This window comes from Somniosus microcephalus, chromosome 2 (assembly GCF_052327205.1).
Source record: "Somniosus microcephalus isolate GS21.2 chromosome 2, FLI_Smic_1.0, whole genome shotgun sequence".
Lineage (NCBI taxonomy): Eukaryota > Metazoa > Chordata > Chondrichthyes > Squaliformes > Somniosidae > Somniosus > Somniosus microcephalus.
In genome coordinates, this window is record NC_140988.1 from 254,739,685 (window position 1) to 254,764,435 (window position 24,751).

General features: G+C 43.5%; 1 protein-coding gene across 3 annotated transcripts in view; it reads right to left on the bottom strand.

Annotated features, from left to right (window-relative positions):
• Nucleotides 1–24,751, bottom strand: part of fam149a (family with sequence similarity 149 member A) — a 213,866-nt gene that overhangs the window by 154,781 nt on the left and 34,334 nt on the right. For 2 of the 3 annotated variants that reach the window (XM_085970959.1, XM_085970951.1), the window contains exon 1: nucleotides 839–1,371. The exons of the other annotated variant lie outside the window; for it this stretch is intronic. In XM_085970959.1, the coding sequence (XP_085827085.1) occupies nucleotides 839–963 (125 nt within the window). In that variant the 5' untranslated portion in view covers nucleotides 964–1,371. Of the gene's footprint in view, nucleotides 1–838; nucleotides 1,372–24,751 lie in introns of those variants that run through there. 3 annotated transcript variants of the gene reach the window in all.

The following is a 24,751-nucleotide window of genomic DNA, read 5'->3' on the forward strand; positions in this document are numbered from 1 at the left end:
TTAAGAGGGGGACTAACAGCAATACCCGCACATGTCTTACAGAACAAATTTTGAATTCAATGTAAATTTTGCATGTCTATAACACCCGAGAGACTCCTACACGATTGCATCTAAATTATGGGGAGGGGAATGGTAAAGATTATTTCAATATGAAAAAAAATTATTCCCACTAAATTTCCAACTATTATCTTTAAATAAAAAGAATGGGGTTTGTTTCAAAATCAAAATAAAGGTCCAGTGCACAGAAGTAAATCTCCTAAGGATCAATAAACAGGACAATGCAATTATTAATATAGATGTATCAACACACATATTGAAAACAGGAGGTTTTTATTTGAAGATAGCATGCCGTTAATTAAATTAATAAAGCATTTTTCTTATTTGTCCTTTTTAACTGTTGAATATGCAGAAAGGCTTAAAAAAATCATTAATTGTTAAGTACATTTTTTTTTACCTGATCTGGAAGACAAACCAGTATTAGTAATGAAATAATGACAGCACAGTACCAGAAGCAGCAAAGAAAAGGAGAAACACACAGATCTTTTAGTGTCTGGGAGCATAGCCGTGTGAATCTTAATAATTCATACTTTAGGGACTTGCAAATAATTATCTTTGTCCATAAGAAATATCAGAGACAAATAATCTAACAAACATGCTTCCCCAATTATATAACTAGAGCAGCAAGTAAGACACTATATTATAAAAGGTACATAAACATTCTGTGAATGTTTAGATATTGATACAGTATGCAGACCTATTTTGTGAGATGCATAATGCTTCTGCAGGCCTAACAAAGGATCACTAAATTTATTGCTCAGTGGACACATCCTGTACTCACCCTATTACAATAAGACCCAGGTTTCTGTTCAGCTGACCTTCTTTATTGCTGCCTTTATACAGTTGCCGGAGGTCACTGGAAAGGCAGGAACAACTGGGAGGGAATACAGCGCTGGCACCATGCATCAGTCAAGCATTAAATCACAAACCCCTCAGATCAAAGAAGTCATACATTAGTGTTTCTCAATTCAGATCACACAGCACAAAAGGCAAGTGAGGAGGCAAATATTGCTGCAGTGTCCGATCCGAGGCAGCATTTCTCCGCCTGGCAGTCTTCAGGTTTGCAGATAAAATGCTAAGTGTAGATGAAGCTTTCCAAAGGATTCACTTAATTTGTAAACGTCAAATACCCACGATACCGACATCAACTCTTCAGAATCATCAAAGCATTGCATTTCCTCATCCGTTGTCCATACCATGCTACAGCTGAATTCCTGAGCACATGGGCACTGTTGCCAGAGATGAAACTGTGCTTTACATGTGTCATTAAAGGAGGTGTGTGTGTGTGTGTGTGTGTTGGCTGGTATTTGTTCTAATGGTGCTGTGTGGAGCAGAATGCTCTGCAGTAAGCGACAGCCGCACTATGAGTCACAGCTACATCAATATAGGATGGAGTTATTTATTTTCACCAAGAGACTTTCTCCTCCCACCAGCCTCAGGCAAGCAGCAAAGCATAACAGCTGCTGAGAACTGCGTGGAATTGTTCATCCATGAAACTGTTAACACAGAGTCACAAAGCACCATCAGTATTGCAGCAAGCTGCTGGCAATTTATATTAGAAAAATAAGCATCAGCCCTTAAAAGCAGCTTTATACTTTTAATGCATTTTTGGACTGTAATTCAACCTGTAACTTTTTTCACCTGTTCATTTAACGACTTGTGTTTTGGTTACTAAAACAGTCATTCATAAATCCTACACATGAATCCTCTAAACAATCCAGTTACCAAGGGTATATACATCAAAATTCCCCATCCTCTGAAAGTCAGTATGAAACTCCTCTACTCATTTCTGTTAAATGTATCACTGATTGAAAGGATTGTGAACTGTAGTGCACAGAGTGCTGGATGGCATAGTAAGGAACTAGGCACTAAGTAAGGCAATGTCCTTCTGCAACACACTGAAGGTCAAAATATATAATCCATCTCAGGAAACAATTATGTTCTAGTTATCCATGGTCTAAATTTTAACATTGGAGATATTTATGATTTTATCTGTGTTTTATGGGTTGTCCAGCTGAAAAGCCCCCAAAAAGGTAAGTTTAAAATTATCTTTGTGTTGTCAGAAGGAGTAGGAGTGCAGAACTGTGGGTGGACACTAAGATTAAAGACAAGAATTGATTTGCTTGTAAGATAGCTGGGAATTGTTCTGATATTAAAGCTGTAGGTGGAAGAACAGAAGGCAGATGCAAAATAGTGGAAGTCAGCACTGAACAAGGTCAAACCACAGCTGGTGTGCTTTTGAGAGCAAGAAACAGCGGCCATTTATTGGTTCAATGAGGACTGCAGAAGAGAATGAAGGGAGCAGCACCAGCCATATCTGAAAATGAGGTGCCAAACTGATGAAGCTACAACACAGGACTATATGCATGCTAAAGAGCAAAAGTAGCATGCTATGGAGAGAGCTATGCGATCCTACAACCAACGAATCAGATCAAAGCTCTGCAGTTATGCAACATCCAATCATGAATAGTGGCGGACAATTAAACAACTAACGTGATGAGGAGGCTCCATGAATATCCTGACCCTCAACGATGGTGGAGCCCAGCACACAAGTGCAAAAAACAAGGCTGAAGTGGTTGCAACCATCTTCAGACAGAAGTGCCAAGTGGATGATCCTTCTCGACCTCCTCCAGAGGGCCCCACCATTACAGATGCCAGGCTTCAACCAATTCGATTCACACCACATGACATCAAGAAACGATTGAGTAATAACATCCCGGCTGTAGTGTTGAAAACCTGTGCTCCAGAACTAGCTCCTAGCTAAGCTGTTCCAGTACAGCTACAAAACTGGCATCTATCTGACAATGTAGAAAAGTGTCCAGGTATGCCATGTCCACAAAAAGCAAAACAAATCCAACCCGGCCAATTACCGCCATATCGGCCTACTCTCAATCATCAGCAAAGTGATGGATGGAGTCATCAACAGTGTCATCAAGCAGCACTTGTTCGCCATAACTTGCTCACTGATGCTTAGTTTGAGTTCCACCTGGCTCCAGGCTTCATTACAGGCTTGGTCCAAACATGGACAAAAGAGATGAATTCCAGAGGTGGGGCAAGAATGATTGAGTGTGGCACCAAGGAGCCCTAGTAAAACTTAAGTCAATGGGGATCGGAGGGAAACTTTCCAGTGGCTAGAGTCATACCTTGCACAAAGGAAGATGGTTGTGGTTGTTGGAGGTCAATCATCTGAAGCTCCAGAACATTGCTAAAGGCGTTCCTCAGGGCAGCGTCCTAGGTCTAACTATTTTTATCTGCTTCATCAGTGACCTTCCCTTCATCATAAGGCAGGGTTCTTCACTGATGATTGCACAGTGTTCAACTCCATTCGCAATTCCTCAGTCCAGGCCCACATGCAGATATGGCCTGGACAACATCCAGGCTTGGGCTGATAAGTGGCAAGTAACATTCATGCCATACAAGTGCCAGGCAATGACCATCTCCAACAAGAGAGAGTCTAACCACCTCCCCTTGACATTCAATGGCATTACCATCACCGAGTCCCCCACCATCAATATTCTGGAGGTCACCATTGACCAGAAACTCAGCTGTACCAGCCACATAAATGCTGTGGCCAGTAGAGTAAGTCAGAGGCTGGGTATTCTGTGATAAGTGGCTCAGTTCTTGACTAATGTTCCGCCTAAGGTGCACGGCCATGATCGCGAGGTCGCATGCAGGCCGCTCACCAGCGCTGCCGCTGGAAGAGATACCGCACAGCAAATTTCAATATCCCTTCAGCAATTTAACTATCTTGGGGCTGATTTTGGTTTGCTGTGGTAAGAGGGTGGCCGGTCAGCATAGGGATCATGCCACCCACTGATCGTAGCAGTGAGAGACCCAGACCATTCCAGGAGTCAGGCCTCATCAGCATGCGAATGGGCACTCCAAAGGCAGCTTGCCGGTCAGAGAGTGGGACATCGGCAGCTCAGTCACCAAGCCTGCCGAGAATATGGAATTGAGGGGGGGGGGGGAACAGGAAGGGGCACACAGGGACCGGCAGCAGGCCAGAGTATTTTTGTCAGGCCAAGATGAGCGAGAGTTCTCTTGCTGGCCCCACAAAAAAAATCCAGCTGTTTTTGGAGCAGCCTGCAGCGGTCCCTGCTTAAGCTTAAGCCAGGAACCAAAGGATAGGGATGCATGGCACGAACGGTCCAGGAAAATCACATCACAGTTCTACAATGGGCGTAGGACCCCTCTTTAAATATTTAATTAAGACTGCCTCCTGTTTTAGGCAGGAGTGCTGGTAACACATTTTAGGCCACTGCTTGAAAATTCGAGTCGGTCAAGATTCAGGTAGCCAGTGGGCACGACTCTTTTAAAAGAACATTTGATAGCCCACCGCCCCATTTTCTAGCCCTCTTGTTTTCTTTTTCAGCACCTTACAAGTCATTCTACTTCTGCTGTGATGTATGTGTGTGTGTTTTTCTCCCCTTTCCCTTTGTTCTGTTCCTTTTTAAATGTTGTACATCTGTCATTTTATCCAGTTCTGATGAAGAATGAATACATCTGAAACCTGAGCTGATCAGTTTCTCCACAGATGCTGACTGACTTGCTGAATGTTTGCAGCATTTTCTCTTTCGGTCTAAGCTTAAGCTTGTAGTTCACCACAAATTTAAGACAACTGTAATTTAATTTCAGATTCAGTTGATCAGCATAAACTACTGTACTTCATTTTATCTTCTATGTATTGCATCACCACTGAACATGAACAACAAATAGAAAATTTAACAGTAGCCCTTCTTAATGTGTCAGTGGTAATGTTGCTAATTCATATGCATATATGTAAAACATTCACTTATATCCCCAAAAAAATTCAAAATTATATAAGAATCGATATCCACCCTGTATTTGCTCTAATATTAGAATTATGAAATTCTACCACTCGATGCCTCCCCCACAGTGCTTCCACACTCAATGTTAATGAACTGCAAAAAGAATGTATACATATTTCAGCTTTTCATGTAAAGCGTGCATCTTCAATGTATTATTTATTTTCTGTTGACTGTGCAGAACGACGCCAGCTTTTACTAATAATTTTTTTAAATTTGCTATATTAAAACTCCACCAGAAAACTGAGAGGTTCAAAGCAATTTTAAAAGCTGTTATTGTTAAATCAATCCAGTTTTCTATTTATTGTATCATATCCCGAATATCCTAGCGCATGTATATTATTAAAGCCTTACAAAATATTCACTCTATTATCCCTGTAGTTTCGCTGTTGACTCTTAAAGAAACAAAATTTGTAGCAACCTTTTCTCCTCTTCTGACAAAACCTACTCACAAAAGCATCTATCCGACAATCGTAGTCATTTGATGGGTCTTTTTTTTTACTATCAGTCATATTAACTATTTATACTGTTATTATGCTTTGTTGATTCTTAATTTTAAAAATAAACTAGAGTCTCACCCATAATGATATTAAATCAATGGTCCAAAAGCCAAACCCAGCGCTGCAGGTGAGTTCCTCACACTCAGGTTTATTTAGGATAAGCGCCATCATCCTGATCCAAATGATAGAAAATTCCATTTCCAAATTGAATGACATGGTGTAGGGCGGTACCTCCCAAAACAAATGTGTTTTGATACATCAGCATAAAGTGACCCCACAATTTGAGAGCTTTCACTGCTTTTTCTGAAGGAATCAAAAGAACCAGCAAAAGCAAACAATTTAAAATCTGAATTCAACAAATCAGATCCTGTAAAGGTCAGCTTTATTTCCCTTTATTTAAACCAATCAGATTCGAATGCATTTGGATTTGAAGTCAGGTTCGGTGCTTATTCCAATTCACTACCTTCACACACAGTGATACAAGTAAAACTACAACCATTTCATCATTTAAGACAAAAAGAGATGAAAAATTTACAATTTTCATTTAAACAAAATACCCAGTCCAGTCTGGTCTGACATATAGTTTGACTCAGTACACCAGAATTTTTTCTATAGAATTGCAAAAAGGATATCTGCTAAAGTATAGCAAGCAGTAGTATAGACATTTACATGTAATGAACCAGCATATTGATCCAAAAGGAGTGACAAGAAAATTATGGTAAATTAAGCACTTTTTGGCACTTTACTGCTATAACATAGTTACATGTGCAGATAAATGCCTATGATCTTGACTTACTTTGCGGAACTCAATGAGCTGTTAGTAACTATTTAATAGCACTGCCCCTCCCCACAGTGTATCTCACCCATTTACTGAATAGACATGGCAGTTCTTCTAAATTTTTTCTGACTGAAGTTTAATCTGCATGGATCCTGTCAGTAATCTTATTCCAGCATCTGGCAAGTTTCATATTGAGTCTGTAAAGTTCTGCTTTGTTCATAGATAACTTAGTGTCATATTTCAAGATTTTTGATCATTTTCTGATCGTCGCAGAGAGGATTTTGGGATTAAGTTGCTTTTAAGTGTGTTTTCAAACAAAAAGCAAATTTGCACAGGTTTACAAAGAAAGGCCACAGACTGCAGGCATTGAATATTTATATTGAAGCCAGACAAGCCAGTTTGCAGAACTTACAATTGATATAATGAGAGTCAATTGTTTCATCCCAAGCCCAGGCCCATTAGCCAGGATGGGCCATTCATTAAGAGAAGGGGTTCTCAAATGGGCATCCACGGCCCCCTAGGGAACCGTGAGAAGATTTCAAGGGGTCCACGCCACAGGAGATCAACAAGTTTTAGCAGGTGGCTTTGGATGGACCCGCCTTACTGATGCCGCCTGCAGGTGGCGTCCTGCAGAGAGGATGGCAGCCGAACCTGGGCTCCCCAGGCCTTCAGTGGTAGTAGAGGTGCCCACTGCCTGTGGGCGCTCTGAGAACCAATTGAGAGCAGCAGGTGGAGGAGGAGGATGGGACAGAGCTTCTGCGGAAAAGCAAAGACTTGGAGCCCGTCACACTCTGCCAAGCCAGCCCGGGGCCTTGGTCTCTGTTTAAAATCGGCACGGGTGGGCATGAGGGAAAAAAACACAAAATTACCCTGTCAGAGCCACGGCGAAGGTACAGGTGAACAACATGGTTGTGCTGAACAACATGGTTGTGCTGGACAACCCGTTGCCCTTTTTCAACCCTTTTCAGTTCGAGATCACCTTTGAGTGCATTGAAGATCTGTCAGAGGGTGAGTGGGGCCTGGACGTGAGGGCCTCCAGGCGCAGTAAAGTGGGTGGAAGATTATCCCTGTTTGTGTTGAAGGGTCGAGGCCTAATGAGCTTTGACAGTTACTAATGGCAACCACCTGAGCTGAACCCCCCATCCCCACCATTCACCCCACCCCTTCTCTCCCCCCACCCCCTTCTCTCCACCCCCGCTTCTCTCCACCCCCCACCCCCTTCTCTTCCCCCACCCACACGGGTTCCATGGAATTTTTATAACATGGGAGAGCGACCTCAGAAGCAAAAAGGTTGAAAACTCCTGATTTAGAGAACATCAGGACACGTCCTCTTTAAATGCGGAGGGGTGTAGCCAGCTATTGATAGGCCTACTAGCGAATCACTAATGGGAGAAATGCAGCATCTCAGTCCTCTCTCTGTCTGGGAATCCACAGGGCCAGGCATGTTTTGAAAAGAGATGTTTAAGACACAGCCCTTGGCCCAGAACTGGAAGCTAGAAAATGCAGGTCAGTTTTTAGAAGTTAGAAGTAGTCTGAAAGAAAGGTAATGCCAGCGATAAATAAGTCAGACCATGAAAGAGACAAGATACATAGTTTGTTATTTTTCCCATGTTTTTGAGGAGAGACGTGTAATTGAATTAAGTAGAATTTGTTTTGACTGTTACTCTGTATATTCACTTGCTGTGTGTGAAATAAAGCAGTTTAACAATTGCTATCTGGCCTCATCTTACCAAATGTTTCTCAGTTTGCCTTTAAAAAGATTGGAGCAGCACATGTAAAAAACACAATATATAATTCAGATCACAAGTGGGTTCCATTGTTACACCCTGAGTTACACTATTGTACAGTTATATATTGAGCACTATGGACACACTCTTAAATGTAAGATGCTCAGACTACTTACAGGTGTGACCAGTACTACTGTATCCAAGAGAATACCTGAGGCAGAACTGTAACTGCACTTCAGTTATCTAAATGTTAGTATTTTGTAAAGCTCCAAAAATGCAATTTCTATCTTTTATTGCACAAAGTATAGTGCACACATGATTTATGACCAGTCACCTCTGCACTGTTTCATTGAAAAGTTATTTGGTGTAACAGACTAAGGCAAACAGGGTGAAAACTCTTCCCTTTCCATCATTTATAGCACTTTCATCTTTCATTTCTTTGGACAAGAAAACAAAGATTAATTATTTAATTTGTAACAAGTTAATGGTCTATAGAAAGCAAATTATCTACTGTTATAGGTAAAACACCAGGTACAAATGATGTATATAACAGGAAGAAATTGTTGAGTCAACATATAAAAATTAAATCAGTGCAAAAAGTATACGTCATAAAGGTATAGAGACTTGCTAATTATCTGTCTTAATTAGTCAATTTATTAATGAGGTCATTGAATTTGTTAATTATTTAGTAGATTCAGAGCCCTCAGGTTCTGAGGAAGTGGAATCCCATATCATATTAGGTCTACTGTTAGACTATATATTATGTGCAAAAGATATCCATTAACTTCCTCTGGAGGATTAGTAGGACACTCCTTGATCAGTGAAGCCTGGAGAAAATAGTATGTTAAATTACTGTTGTATAAGTAATGCTACAAATCAAATGTTTAAAAGTGTTTGAGTAATAGTTTTTTTTAAATGTGGCATATGCAACACTGAGTATAGATGCTACACTTTGAAATATTTTGGTGGATGATAGGCTGAGCATTCATTTTATGTTAAACGCTTTATTTAAAGCAAGGGTCATTATCATCTGGTGAAGATTTACAGTTTTTGTAACAGAGCTGTCCTGGTGACATCATTTCGATTGTGGATGTGAGAGAACACAGCATGAAACCAGAGCGCAATGATTAATCAGAGTCAAGCCAGACTGTGGTCTCTTCGTAACTGGAAAACTGGTCCAGTTGGGAGATCAGTAACTTCAGAAGAGTTCCTAATAATTTTCAGGAGTGACCACAGTTTCCAGCCAGTTAAAGTGAGACATCCAGTGGTCTCATGAACAAAGATCCTGGGCTGAGTTTTGTCAATGGTGACGTGATGGAGGCGGGACTCCCACTTTTTGGGTTGTAGTCCCGCCTCCATCGATTTGTAGCCAACCCACGCGATTTTCCCTTGATTGACCTTGTTGAGCCTGCCCAGCAGGTAGCAATCTCTCCAGAACAGAAAGCAGGATGCTGCAACTTTTGACAGCTCGCGGCCATTCTGCTTTCTGTGCCGGTGAGATGAGGGACTCCCGAGACCTGAAGAAAGGAAGCCTGCATTAGTAAGTAAAGGTAAATAAAACTTATTTAAACACTTTACACACACCAAACAGACTTACCTCTGCACTCATGCACCCATCACTCACCTGAACACCGGACATTTCGAACCCTCCAAGCCCTTCAGCCCGACGGTCCGCCTCGCTAACTTGGCGTGGTTTGGAGCCGTCAGGAAGCCCACACTTCAGGGCTAAAAATAGGGATTAGGCCAAAAACTGCCTGTTAACTACCTGTTAACAGGCAGTTAATTGGGACCAATCCCCTTCCCACCTCGGGGAGGCGGCTCCCAGCACAGGTCGGTACCCGCCTCCTGGGAAACGGGCATGGAGGCGGGTTGGGGTGGGAAGGGTTCGTGCCCCCTGATTCTGCAATTTTAACACCCCACATGCCTCCATTTCTGCCTCCACGGCCCTGGGAAATTCGAGCCCCCTGTCTCTGGGGTAAACTTTAACTTTACTCACTTGTACACATCCATCTGGTGTCATGTGTCAGCAGATAAGGGAGTAAGTTTGCTTTTCAATGGGACTTTAGAACATTGTTTAAGATTGCACCTTGTACAGGACTACTGAAATAAAAGAACACATTTTGAATTTCTGTTAATGTTTAGCTTTGATAGTTTGCCATTTAAAAATTACCTAAAGCAGAAGTGAGCTCTATTACCATGAATGTAATAAAACAAAAAAGGCACAAGTGTTGATGTCAGGAACAAAACCAGAAAACGTATGTAAGATTTAGTTGGCATCTGGAAGGGAAAGATAAATTAACTTTCCAAGAGAGACCATGTTCTGACCAAGACTCCCACCCAGAATGTTAACCTTTCTTTATCTCAAATGCTGACTGACCTGCACTGCATTACCACATTTTCTGTTTTTGTTCATACACGTGTTCAGATATTTATTTTGTCACCAGTTCATTTACAGAAGAAGTTGCCAAACTGGAGGGCTAAATGAGGTTATTATGGAGGCACGAGGGGTATGCTAGCTGTAATCACTAACAGGTGATAAGAAGATACGAGGAATTCCCCGACCAGTGAACTCTAATGACATGATTGGACTTAATTTTAAAACCTAAAAGTGTAAGGGGGCAGAATTAAAACAGCTAAAGCGACAAAACTGCTGAAGTATTCTGGGTTACCAGCTATATCTACACTAATATTAATTATGCAAAAATACTGTTTCTTAGAAAGGGGGGTGGGGTCGGGGGATGAGTGAGAGAGTGATTGGTGAATGGGGGTCGAGGATAGGAGAGGGGGAGATTGGGAAATGGAGATTTACAGGTATTTATTGCTATTTACCAGTCCATTTTAACTGCTAATCAGTGAAGCGGATGTGCTGGCTAACAGAAGCACATCTGCTTCTGTTAATGTTAATGCAATGGGGCTGTTTTCACACCAATTTCAAGGCAGCTATCTTTTTCCCTCAAAAAATAACCAAAAGATAAAAGATGACTTGTGATCTAGGAACATGAGAACAGGAGTAGGCCATTCAGATCCTCAAGCCTGTTTTGCCATTCAATTAGATCATGGCTGATCTGTACCTCAACTCCATTGGTTTAACTCCATATCCCATGGAACCAAACCCCAATATGATTCTGTGACCATAGGAAGGAATGGAAGAAACTTGGAGGCAAAGAAATAGGTATAGTAAGGAAAAAGTCACAGCTTATGGGATAGCAATACCTATGCATATATTTCCTTCTCTAAGCTGTATTGGATGTGCTCTGTTCAATGGCAGCATCAATAATAAATCTGGGGAGTAAATAAAGATCACTGACTGATTCATTTTGAATTGATGACATTGGCAAGTTAACAATTAGAAAGGAATTCTGGCTGCAGCTTTAAAGCAAGACTTTCCAAACAATGAACTACTCCAACACTGTACTGTTGTTTCCTTGAACATAAATTAATAGAAATCCAGGGTGTAGGACAGGGATGTTCAAGGTGTTCAAACATCCCCAAAATTTCTATTACTTTTTTATTGGACCACTCTCTCTTTTGAAAGAACATGCCTTCGATCACTTGATAGAACACAGAAACAACGGATATTCTTCCAGAACCAGTCAGTTCTGCAATTCGACTATTAGTTGGGCTCATGCTTCTAAATGTTCACCAGGATATATCAGTGAACAGTAGTGAAGTTATTGATAGACTCGTGACACATAACTGGTGCTTGGATTTTGTGCATTTGTCCAACAAGACTGTTTTTCTTTGCATTTGCTTTATTTGAAGTGTTAGATTAATGGAAGTAATAATGTTTCTATTTGAACTGTGTTGTGAAATTCCTATTTGAAAAATGTACCTTTTGAAGTAGTTTTCTTTGATCTGGCAACCTTAGCTCCAAACACCCCAGGGAATAAAATCCTGCCTATGCCACTGATATAGATCAGTCACAGTCCTTTAAATCTAGACTTTGCATCTTTAAAATTATACAGCTTGTATAATATTTACCTTGACTGGTCTATCATGGATGGAATGTAACTCATTACCTATGATGCCGGGGGCACAGAACAACTGGAATATATTCTTAATAGCACTCCTTAATTATCGTATTCTACATAGCAGAAGCTTTGCTATAGCTTTCCCCAGTGCCTCAGTGAGTAAGTGCATTGCACAGTGTGGTACTGAGTCAGACTTGGAAGGTTCCAAAGTTGATCTCTAATCTATGGTGAGTCAATTGATTTTAGCCAGGACAATAGTTGGAGTGCTACAATTGGCCTCCATAAACTTGGGATAGAGATGGGAAAAACCAGCCTGGGTTTCAGCTCCTGATTGCTATCCAGGAAAGTGTGCATGTGGGAATGTCAGATGAAGCAGGATTAGGTTTAGCTGTGATGCTCCCCAAGGTTACATAAGCCTGACAACACTATATCTAGGGTCACACATGAAAATGGTAACCTCAGCAAGGCATTAGGGGCTGATGGCACCTATTAAACATATCTTAGCATGAGTCACTAACTTCAGAATGGGGGGGGAAACGAGGAAAAAAAGCACAACTTTGATTTTCTTATTTGGTTGTCCAAATGTCAAGTGCACAAATTATTCATTACAGCTGAACAGATACACACAACACAATCAAACAATTTGGAGAAAAACTAATCTGGTTCCCATGTTGCCAAGCCTTGTGTAGGAAAAAAGCCTAAGATATACGTAAAACTGTATTTCATGAATGGAAAACAGTAAAGTAAAATCTTGGATACAGCCAACATGTTCATGAAAATAAATGGGTAGTAGTGAAAGGCACCTGCATTCACCAGTAATGGAAAAGGTCCCACTTGCTGGAGGTTAATTATTCACTAATATTACTGTGAATTTAAATTATGGTATAAAAATATATGACATCAGTGTGATCTCTAATATAGTTCAATATTTATCATCCTACAATCCTTCAGCTATTAAAAATACTCTCAGATCCATTGTTAACGCTTTGAGGTCTGCGGAAGAATTTCTTTTTTGCAGCAAAAGAAACAGTTTAAAATGCTTAGAACACATTTTTCCTCTTAGTTTATGCAGAAATGTAAGACATCATCTATGGTTGGGCAGCTTGACCAATAAAATGCTGAACTGTTGATGAGGAGTTCATTATCTATCTGTCTTTGTTGACATTTACATTAATTCCCCTTGAGTCTGACAGCTGGGTTTCCTGTAAGAGGGATGAACCTGGCTGAGGATGGATCATTCTGCATTGATCAAATCTGCCTCCTTCTGATGAAGGAGTGGCATTAACCATCTACCCGATGATACTAACAGATTAAGATTAAGATCCAAGGCAAATTCAGAGACTTCAGAGACTTAAATATGGCAAATTCAGATTATTTTGTGCATACCCAAATTTTAGTTCTAATCACGTTGAGACTGCTTAATCTCATTTCAACGCAGTCAGATTTTTATATATTGGGTTCTTAAGGGTAAAACTTGTGGCGCAATGCCCTGATTGCATAGTTGCATGACTGGCAACAGGATGGGTAGGAGGGAGCGGAAGATGCTAGGAGTAGGCTTGCACCTATTCAGTGCTGAGAATGCACAGGCTCTTGATGCCACAGCACCAGCTCATTAAAGGCTCCAAAATTTACTAATGAGGGTGGGGCTCCCTTCTGATGAAGGAGTGGCATTAACCATCACATTTTGTGTGGTTTGCCACAGATAAGCAAAGTTATCATTCTAAGCAAGCATAAACTTGGGAGCAGAAATTCCACAGGGATTCCACCAGTCTCGTACCATACCTCAGGTGAGACACCAGCAGAACCCCTGAGGAAATGTCTGCTTCTGCTATTTCACAGGAAGTTTTGTCATGACAAGAGACCAACAGAATCCCCATGTGATTTCAGCCCTCTAGTGTATCTTGAAATTTACTTTCTGGCCTTTGAAGATGGGTTTAATCTTAAAGGTGTGTTGAATTGTTTTGGAAGCAACTGAGAGATTGGAGCGCTGACTCCACACTCTCGTACTCCCAGAAGCAAACAAAGGATCATAGGGAATAGAAGTGGAAAATCATGAGCTGTGCACTTACGATTTCCCAGGATGCGCTGCCTGTAAGTGCTGGTCCCCACTGGGAGCACAGCAAGTGGAATTAATCACTTGTATGTTTTTAAATTTTGGGGTTACTTTTGTTATATTTAATTTGCTGCATTCTTTTGTATTTCAATTTTTCACTTTTGTTTATTTTTGTTTCTTTCCTTTTTCACCTCCTACTGTTGCGAGAGTGTAATGGTTTATTTGAGCATCTTAAAGTACTAGGGTGGCCATGGTCCTGGGAATTCCTGCTGCCTTCAGGGAGCTGGAGGTGAGAAGACATTCCACGCAAATGCATAGAGACAGGTCCACCTGTATCTGAGGTAGTCTGCCCCAACCCACTGTTACTCAAGGAGTCAAGTATTTAAACCCCACCACAATTACTTTGGAATGTCCAAGGAGATCTGCTTCTGCTATTTCTGTTTCACCAGGGAAGCAATCTTTGAACTTTGCCATTCCTGCATGTTGACCTGCAAACTTCATCTTGGACTAGGGCGACTCAGGTAAGTGCCAAGTACTTTTGAAACATCCATTTATTCTATGCTGCTAACAGTGCCACCATTGCTCAACAAAGTATCTAGACTAGACATATGGATCCTGGAGGGCCAGAGATACCTTCTTAAGCTATGGCTCATGGTGCCAGTTCTAAACCCATGAACTGCAACTGAATGCAAATGAGGGACATTTCTCTCCAAGGATACAAATGAAGCATACCATAGGCATGCTGAAGCAGAGATTTGATTGCCTAGACAAGTCTGGGAGTGTCCTATTATACAGTCCCTCAAAGATATCCAATGTAATATTAGAGTGCTAACTGCAGCACTATTTTGCAGTCAATAGAGGAGGGTCAGGCAAGCCCAGAAAAGCTTTCAACACCAATAAATTTGTCCCTCTTGTCTCTCACTCTTTGCAATCATATTTTCTGTGCCTGGTCAATGAACCTTGCTTTCCTATGTCTAGCAATTTGGCAAATAAACAGCCACCCTGGGCTCCACTTGCACCATTTCTGGGATTTAAATGACTGCTTAAAGCAGTTATAAAAACAGAAAATGCTGGAAATACTCAGCAGGTGAGGCTGCATCTGTGGAGAGAGAAACAGAGTTGACATTTCAGGTCAGTGACCTTTCATCAGAACTGGAAAATGTTAGAGATGTTGTAGGTTTTTTTTGTCTTATAATACAAGTTGTTGTAGTTTTTAAGCAAGTACAGAGGCAAGGAAGGCAGGGGAAGCAACAAAAGGGAAGGCCTGTGATAGGATGGAAGCAGGAGAGCTTAATTGACAAAAGAAATGATGGTACAAGGCAAAGGGGGATGGTAATGGGACAAGTAAAGAAACAAACCTCTAGAGGAGGTGTAAATGGCAACAGCGGGATCATGGCCAACAGCTGCTGTCCAAAAAAATGGGAGCAGTGGTTATGATCTGAAATTGTTGAAGTCAACGTTGTGTCCGGAAGGCTGTAGAGTGCCTAATCAAAAGATGAGGTGCTGTTCCTTGAGCTTCCATGGAACAGTGTAGAAGGCCAAGGAAAGGGAGGTCATCATGGGAGAGGAGCGGAGAATTAAAATGACAATCAACCAGAAGCTCATGGCCACACTTGCTTAAAACAATTGAACTTAAAGCAGTTAGCAGGTGCCTGTCAGTATTATTAATTCTGTTGTTCCAGTGGGTGGCTGCTGTGCAGATGTTCTAGGGAGCATTTTATCAGAGCACCAGAAAATAGTAAACAAATGTGATTAATAATGCTCATGTTAACCCCTCAATAATGACAAATCATTTTTAGGTTATAGTTCCTATGGATTAGAGAATTTAAATCAATACTAGTCTGTATGTTAGACTATGAAAATCAACATATTTCATTTCATGTTTTCCAATCCAAAACTCTGTAGGAAAATTAGTAAAACAAAAAGAAAAGTACAGGTTCTGTATTTTGCTGGGTAAATGATTAGCTAAACTAGTGAATGCAAGCTGTACAAACAATTCAGCCATTGGTCTTAAATTCACCTTCATATGATTAACATTGCTAATTATGTCCCATTTCAGCAAGGTCAAAAAAGTGACTTAATAGTTAGTAAACCTAAGGAAAATATCCACACTATGCTATGTGAGAGTGTTATGAGAGGGGAGAGACAATGGCCAGATCCAGAAATATACCAACATTTTTGTTGTCCTCCTTCCTCCACCCGTCCCCCCCAAATCAATGTGCTGCAAAGGTTGGACCTCAGAGCTAATCGTGCACTTAATTTTTCCCATGCAGAGCATATGCCAATGTCAGCTCCCCATCGGCTAATGTGTTTAAAATTCTGACCGACCTCTAGCATGGTTGATTAACACACACTGTGTGAAAATATGTTGTTTCCATATAACTGTGATACTCACCAGAGACATCTATATAACAGTGAATATTAAGATACGCACCAAACGTAATCAACCACAATATCAGAGTTAAAGCACTGTTCAGATATAATAGTAAAGAATACTATGTACCTAGCTCTCAAATAGCAAGTCATTCTTTGGCACATTAACTTAGTTCAAAGATTTCTAAACACCCTTATAGGAAAATTTACTAAATAATAATTTTTTTAAAGGAGCATGAATCTTACAAGACAAAAATGATTTGATAATGTAGTGGACTAGTATTCCCCCCATAGAAAGTTTGAAATTTAATTAATTAAATCTGGTAATTTGTGGGCTGGCACCAGAGAAAAAATAATCATGAAAGTTACTGGATTGTCATTTTTTTTAAATGGTTTACTAATGTCCTTCAGGCATGGTTTATTAATGTCCTTCACCCACATGTGGCTCCAATCCTACACTATGTAGTTAACTACTAATACCCTCTAAAGTGGCCTAGTAATCCACTTATTGTATAAACAATTGCTAATTCAAGGTGATCCACCACCACCTTTTCAGGGCAATTAAATATGGACAGGAAATGCGGCCTTGTCAGTCAGTGTCTCCCATATCCCAGAACAAATTTATAAAAATTGTTCAATATAAATGCCACAGTAGGCTCCATTACTTCAGCCAAATTAAATGCCCCAATTTCAACTTCTGGAGTTCTTTTTTCCAAATTCTTTTATAATAGTATTCTGGTCAATGTTTATCCCTGAATCAACACCACCAAAAAAAAAGATTATCTGGTCATTTATCTCATTGCTGCTTGTAGGAATTTGCTGTGTGCAAACTGACCGCCACATTTGCTTACATTACAATAGGAACTACGCTGCAAAAGTATTTCATTGGGTGTGAACTACTTTGGGAAGTCCTGAGGACATAAAAGGTGCCATATCAATGCAAATTCTTTCTTTATTTTCCTTCTAATTTTTTCATCAGATCATCATTGTACAAATATCTAATAAAACTTAAATTCATTAACAGTCATTTTCCATTCCTGAAACCAAGTGAATGGATGGCTGAGTGGCTTTTTCCCACTTCTGCATTCTTATGTTCACAAGTTTATAGCTATTTCACTGCTAAATTTATAAAAACTAGTCTATCTCCTGTGCCATTGCACATGGGCAATCATGGCCAAGTGTCGTCTTCAGGTGAATTGGAGTTAGTGTGTGGGCTAATTGGACCAGGTGTTCAGACATAATTCAGTCCCCATTTTGAAGTCATACATTCCATCCTTAATTTTCTATTCCCATTATAAATTCCAATGTTCATGTTTATAATGGAATCTGCCCATATAAACTTCCCACCTGTAATTACACCCTCTCACTCGACATAGCAGGAGACTATAATAGCAGTGTGACAAGTTTGCATAGACAGTTTCTGTTATAAAAGTGGACATATGAATTTATAATAGAAAAAGTTGACAGGAAGTGTCAAGATTTTTAGTAGTTTAAATAGGCAAAACCCAATACAAATGTGGACCTTCGAATTTAGAATGGGAAAAAGCTGACACAAAATTTGTGACAAAATAGGACAATAGGAAGTCAAGTGGTGTAGAGAGGAAGTACATGCAGGCATAAGATTTTTAATAAGATATATATTGTAGTAATACAATTAGTGAAGTTACATTTATGCATTTGGCTGAATATTACCAAAGGATTATTTAGCTGGTTTTGAATTCATGCAATTGACCTTCAATGGAAGAAATACAATTTAATTTTTTTTTGTTACACTTGTACTGCCATCTGCTGGAGCTTCACAGCCTGAACCATTTTGATGGTCGGGTCTCAGTTAAATGTAGTCAGTAAGTTGCCTGAATGATTCCAGTGCTGACAGATAATTTGGCACTTTGGGAGGACAGGTAATCTGTCAGGGCAGCCACTGAACAAAGGGACGTGTATCTGAAAGGAGAGGGCTCAACAGGGGAAGGTGGCAGGCAGGATAATTTAAAAGTCTGAGGATTTTGCAGAAGAAGCATGCAGATTAAAAAAGGTAATCCTAAAGACTAATTTGACTGACTAATTAAACACAAGGGGGGTTATTTTGGGGAAAGGGTGAAAAGAGGCATTAAGTGGGTGCTGTGCTGATAACAACAACAATAACTTGTATTTATATAGCGCCTTTAACGTAGTAGAACATCCCAAGGCGCTTCACAGGAGTATTATAAGACAAAAATTTGACACCAAGCCACGCAAGGAGAAATTAGGGCAGATGACCAAAAACTTGGTCAAAGAGGTAGGTTTTAAGGAGTGTCTTAAAGGAGGAAAGAGAGGAAGAGAGGAGGAGAGATTTAGGCAGGGAGTTCAAGAGCTCTAGGATCTAGGCAGCTGAAGGAATGGCCACCAATGGTTGAGTGATCAGGGATGCTCAAGAGGGCAGAATTAGAGATGCACAGATATCTCGTGGGGGGGGGGGGTTTGTGGGGCTGGAGGAGATTACAGAGATGGGGAGGGACGAGGCCATGGAGGGATTTGAAAACAAGGATGAAAATTATAACATCAAGACGTAGCTTAACGGGAGTCAATGTAGATCAGCAAACACAGAGGTGATGGGCGAACAGGACTTGGTGCAAGTTAGGACATGGGCAGCAGAGTTTTGGATGACCTCAAGTTTATGTAGGGTAGAATGTGGGAGACCAGCCAGGAGTGCGTTGGAATAGTCAAGTCTAGAGGTAACAAAGGCATGGATGAGGGTTTCAGCAGCAGATGAGCTGAGGCAGGGGTGGAGACGGGCGATGTTACAGAGGGGGAAATAGGCGGTTTTAGTTATGGTGTGGATATGTGGTTGGAAGCTCATTTCAGGATCAAATATGACACCAAGGATGCGAACAGTCTGGTTCAGCCTCAGACAGATGCTAGGGAAAGAGATGGAGTCAGTGGCTAGGGAATGGAGTTTGTGGCTGAGACTGAAGGCAATGGCTTCAGTCTTCCCAATATTTAATTAGAGAAAATTTCTGCTCATCCAGTACTGGATGTCGGACAAGCAGTCTGACAATTTAGAGACCATGAGGGGTCAAGAGAAGTGGTTGTGAGGTAGAGCTGGGTGTCGTCAGCGTACATGTGGAAATTGATGCTGTGTTTTCGGATGATGTCACCAAAGGGGCAGCATGTCAATGAGAAATAGGAGGAGGCCAACGATAGATCCTTGGGGGATACCAGAGGTAATGATACGGGAGCGGCAGAGAAGCCATTTAAAAAAATAATTAATTTATGGGATCTGGGCGTCGCTGGCAAAGCCAGCATTTATTGCCCATCCCTAGTTGCCCTGGAGAAGGTGGTGGTGAGTCGCCTTCTTGAACCGCTGCAGTCCGTGTGGTGATGGTACTCCCACAGTGCTGTTAGGTAGGGAGTTCCAGGATTTTGACCCAGCGACAATGAAGGATCGGCGATATATTTCTAAGTCAGGATGGTGTGTGTCTTGGAGGGGAACTTGGAGGTGGTGGTGTTCCCATGCGCCTGCTGCCTTTGTTCTTCTAGGTGGAAGAGGTCGCGGGTTTGGGAGGTGCTGCCGAAGAAGCCTTGGCGAGTTGCTGCAGTGCATCCTATAGATGATACACACTGCAGCTACTGTACGCCAGTGGCGGAGGGAATGAATGTTTAAGGTGGTGGATGGGGTGCCAATCAAGCGGGCTGCTTTGTCTTGGATGGTGTCGAGCTTCTTGAGTGTTGTTGGAGCTGCACTCATCCAGGCAAGTGGAGAGTATTCCATCACACTCCTTACTTGTGCCTTGTGGATGGTGGAAAGGCTTTGGGGAGTCAGGAGGTGAGACACTCGCCGCAGAATACGTAGCCTCTGACCTGCTCTTGTAGCCACAGTATTTATGTGGCTGGTCCAGTTAAGTTTCTGGTTAATGGTGACCCCCCAGGATGTTGATAGTGGGGGATTCGGCGATGGTAATGCCATTGAATGTCAAGGGGAGGTGATTCTCTGGCTACGATTAGATAGATAAGAATGGAACCAGGCGAGTGAAGTCCCACCCAGCTGGACGACGGTGGAGAGGCATTGGAAGACGACGAAGTGGTCAACCATGCCAAAGGCTGTAGACATGGCGAGAAGGAATAGTTTACCTTTGTCACAGTCACAAAGGATGCCATTTGTGACTTTGATGAGAGCCGTTTCGGTACTGTGGCGGGGCCGGAAACCGGATTGGAGAGATTCAAACATGGAGTTCTGGGAAAGATAGGCACGGATTTGGGAGGCGACAACACATTTAAGGACTTTGGAGAGGAAACGGAGGTTGGAGATGGGGCGATAGTTTGCAAGGACAGAAGGGTCAAGAGTTGGTTTTTTTGAGGAGAGGGGTGATGACGGCAGATTTGAAGGAGAGGGGGACAGTACCTGAGGAGAGAGAACCATTAACAATGTCAGCTAACATGGGAGCCAGAAAAGGAAGTTGGGTGGTCAGCAGTTTAGTGGGAATAGGGTCAAGGGAGCAGGAAGTGGGTCTCATGAACAAGATGAGCTTGGAGAGGGCATGAGGGGAGATTGGAGAGAAATTGGAGAAAGATGTGAATTCAAGGTTAGGGCAGGAGGGAACCTCAGAGGAAGTTTGGCCCGGTGGGCTAGGGGAAGGAAGGGAAGTGGCAAAGGCAGCTGAACAGATGGTCTCAATCTTAGAGACAAAGATGTCCATGAGCTCCTCGCACTTGTTGTTGGAGGTGAGGGTGGAGGAGACAGGGGAGAGGGGTTTAAGTAGATGGTTAGCAGTAAAGAATAGAAGTTGGGGGATTATCTTTGCATTCAGAATGATCCTGGAATAGTGAGCAGTTTTGGCAGACGAGAGCAGGACCCGGTAATGCTTTATGTGATCCAGCCAGATCTGGCGGTGAATGGCTAAACCAGTTGTCCGCCATATCCGTTCAAGTCTGCATTTTCAGATGATGTCGCCAAGGGGCAGCATGTAGATGAGAAATAGGAGGGGGCCAAGACACACCTGTTTAAACGTCTGGTTTAAGCCCACAATTTTGGGGCTAATTAATGATTACCATGATTTGAACATGCCTGCAAGCACTAAAACAGACACCTGCAGGTTTAGCACACGAGCAATTTTTAAGGACGCTATATGTATGATGTGCCTCAATAATTCCGAGACTCGAAGTTAGCAGAACAAAACAAGGCTTTTATTAACTTAGAACGTAACACGTAAGAGAGAGAGATGTCTTCCTTCTGGAGACTGAAGCCAGACTGGGTTAGCTTACAAACGGGGCCAGGTATGGGCGGAGCCCTACACACAGCACATTCCAGCACATTCCAGTATACAATACAGCACATTCCAGTACACAATACAATGAGGTCTGGGGGAAGGGAAATGACACTGAAACCGATCTCAGTCACAGGCAGTGATGAATGGAAATATTTCATCACATTCACCCCTTCTATAGATTTAGTCTGTTCGGGGGTTTGATAGTCCTCTGCGACCGACGTGGCTGTTGCGGTGCCGCGGGTGTCGGCTGGGTGTCCCCGGTAGCCTCCTGGGTTTCTGCCGGGGGTGCCGCCAGGGTTGTTGAAGGGGTAGTTGGTGGGGGTGCCGTTGGTCGGTGTTCTTCCGGGGGTGATGAAAGAATAGTGGGTGGGTAAGAGTTGCTGTGATCGTCGTTGCCGCTATTGCCGTGGTTGTTGTCGATGCCGGCTGGGGCGACGTCTTTTATGGACACGATCTCCTCCCTTCCGTCGGCGTGCCGGACATATGCGTATTGGGGGTTGGCGTGGAGTAGGTGTACTGGCTCCACGAGAGGGTCCGTCTTGTGGCCCCTCACATGCCTTCGCACGAGTACCGGACCTGGGGTGGAGAGCCATGACGGCATGGATACGCCTGAGGTGGATTTCCGGGGAAAGACAAACATTCGTTCATGAGGCGTGGCATTAGTGGCCGTACACAATAGCGACCGTATCGAATGGAGAACATCCGAGAGGACTTCCTGCCAGCGGGAGATAGGGAGGCCCTTGGTCCTTAGAGCTAGAGTGACTGCTTTCCATACTGTCCCGTTCTCTCGCTCCACTTGGCCGTTACCCCGGGGGTTGTAGCTGGTGGTACGGCTTGTGGCGATCCCCCTGGACAGCATGTACTGGCGTAGCTCTTCACTCATGAAGGACGCCCCCCTATCCGTATGGATGTAGCTCGGCATACCGAACAGGCAGAACAGGCTGTTGAGGCATTTAATGACCGTGGCGCTGGTCATGTCTGGGCAGGGGAAGGCGAATGGGAACCGGGAGTATTCGTTCACAATGTTCAGGAAGTAAACATTGCGGTCGACGGATGGGAAGGGGCCCTTGAAATCTAAGCTGAGCCGCTCAAAGGGCTGTGTAGCTTTGATTAAGTGGGCTCTATCTGGGCGGTAGAACCGAGGCTTGCACTCAGCGCAAGTGCGGCAGTTCCTGGTCAGGGACCGAACTTCCTCAATCGAGTAGGGTAAGTTACGGGACTTTATGAAGTGGAACAGCCGCGTGACCCCTGGGTGGCAGAGATCGTTGTGGAGGGTCTGTAGCCGATCCCCGGTGGCGCTGGCACACATCCCTCGTGAGAGGGCGTCAGGGGATTCGTTAAGGGCCCCTGGCCGGTAAATGATGTCGTACTCGAAGGTGGAGAGCTCGATCCGCCACCGAAGAATCTTATCATTTTTAATCTTCCCCCTCTGTTTATTATTGAACATAAACGCTACCGACCGCTGGTCGGTAAGTAGGGTGAAGCGTTTGCCGGCTAGGTAGTGGCGCCAGTGGCGCACTGCCTCCACGATGGCTTGGGCCTCCTTTTCCACGGAGGAGTGTCTGATCTCGGGCCCTTGGAGGGTCCTCGAGAAGAAAGCTACGGGCCGCCCCGCCTGGTTGAGGGTGGTCGCCAAGGCGAAGTCAGACGCATCACTTTCCACTTGAAATGGAGTGTTCTCGTCCACTGCCTGTAGCGTGGCCCACTCAATATCCTGCTTAATGCTTTTGAAGGCGGCGTGGGCCTCAGCAGAGAGCGGGAAAGAGGATGCTTTCAAGAGGGGGCGGGCTTTGTCGGAGTAGTTGGGGACCCATTGGGAATAATAAGAAAATAACCCCAGGCACCTTTTCAGGGCTTTGGGAGTGTTGGGCAGGGGCAGCTCCCGTAGGGGGCGCAATCGGTCGGGGTCTGGTCCGATTTCCCCATTCTCCACCACGCTGCCTAGTATGCAGAGGCGCGTGGTGTTGTAAACGCACTTGTCCTCGTTGTAGGTGAGGTTGAGTTTTTGTGCGGTTTTCAGGAACCTCTCGAGGTTCGAGTCGTGATCCTGCTGGTTGTGACCGCAGATGGTGACGTTGTCGAGGTAGGGGAAGGTTGCCTGCAAGTGGTGGTCATCGACCATGCGGTCCATCTCCCTCTGGAAGACCGAGACCCCATTCGTCCCCCCAAAGGGGACTCTGAGGAATTGGTAGAGGCGTCCGTTCGCCTCGAAGGCGGTGTACGGGCGGTCCTCTGGTCTGATAGGGAGCTGGTGGTACGCTGACTTGAGGTCGATGGTGGAGGACACCCGGTATTGGGCGATTTGGTTCACCATTTCTGATATGCGGGGTAGCGGGTAGGCGTCTAGTAGGGTGTACCTGTTGATCGTTTGACTATAGTCGATCACCATCCGTTTCTTCTCGCTACCCCTTACCACCACCACTTGGGCGCGCCACGGGCTATTGCTGCGTTCAATAATGCGCTCTTTCAGGAGCCTGTCTACCTTGGTCGCGATAAACCGCCTGTCCTCCCAGCTGTACCTCCTGCTTTTGGTCGCTATTGGCCGGCAGTTAGGGGTAAGGTTCGCGAATAGCGAAGGCGGCTTTACCTTCAGGGTAGCCAGACCGCACACTGAGGGGCGGCTGGGACCCACCGTACCTGAGCGTGATGCTTTGGTGGTTGCACTGGAAATCCAGGCCCAAGATCACGCTCGCACATAGGTTCTTCATGATTAATACTTTAAAATTATCATATACAGTTCCGTTAACGCACAATTGTACCGTGCAGTAACCCAGAATGGTCGATGTCTGGGTTTTGTCAGCCATAGAGATGGTACCCTGAGTAGGGACCACCTTTAGGGAGAGTTGTTGTGCCAGTTCTGGGTGGATAAAGCTCTCCGTGCTTCCACTGTCAATTAAGCATTTAACCCTGCACCCGTTTACCTCGATGTCCACCATTGATCTGGATAGCGGGTGCGGCCTGGTCTGGTCCACTGTGACCGATGCCACTGTAGGGCCCTGATCGATACAAGATGGCGTCCACGCTGTCTGCTCACAAGATGGCGGACCCCACGAGGTCGGGCAAGATGGCGTCCAAGATGGCCGCTCCCACGGCGCACACGCGGCGGTGGCGGGTTTTACGGCGGTTGGTTTTCCGGCGGGGTTCCCTCTGCACACCTTCCCGAAGTGCCCCTTCTTACCGCACTTAAAGCAGGTGGTGCCTTTCGCCGGGCACAGGTTTCTGG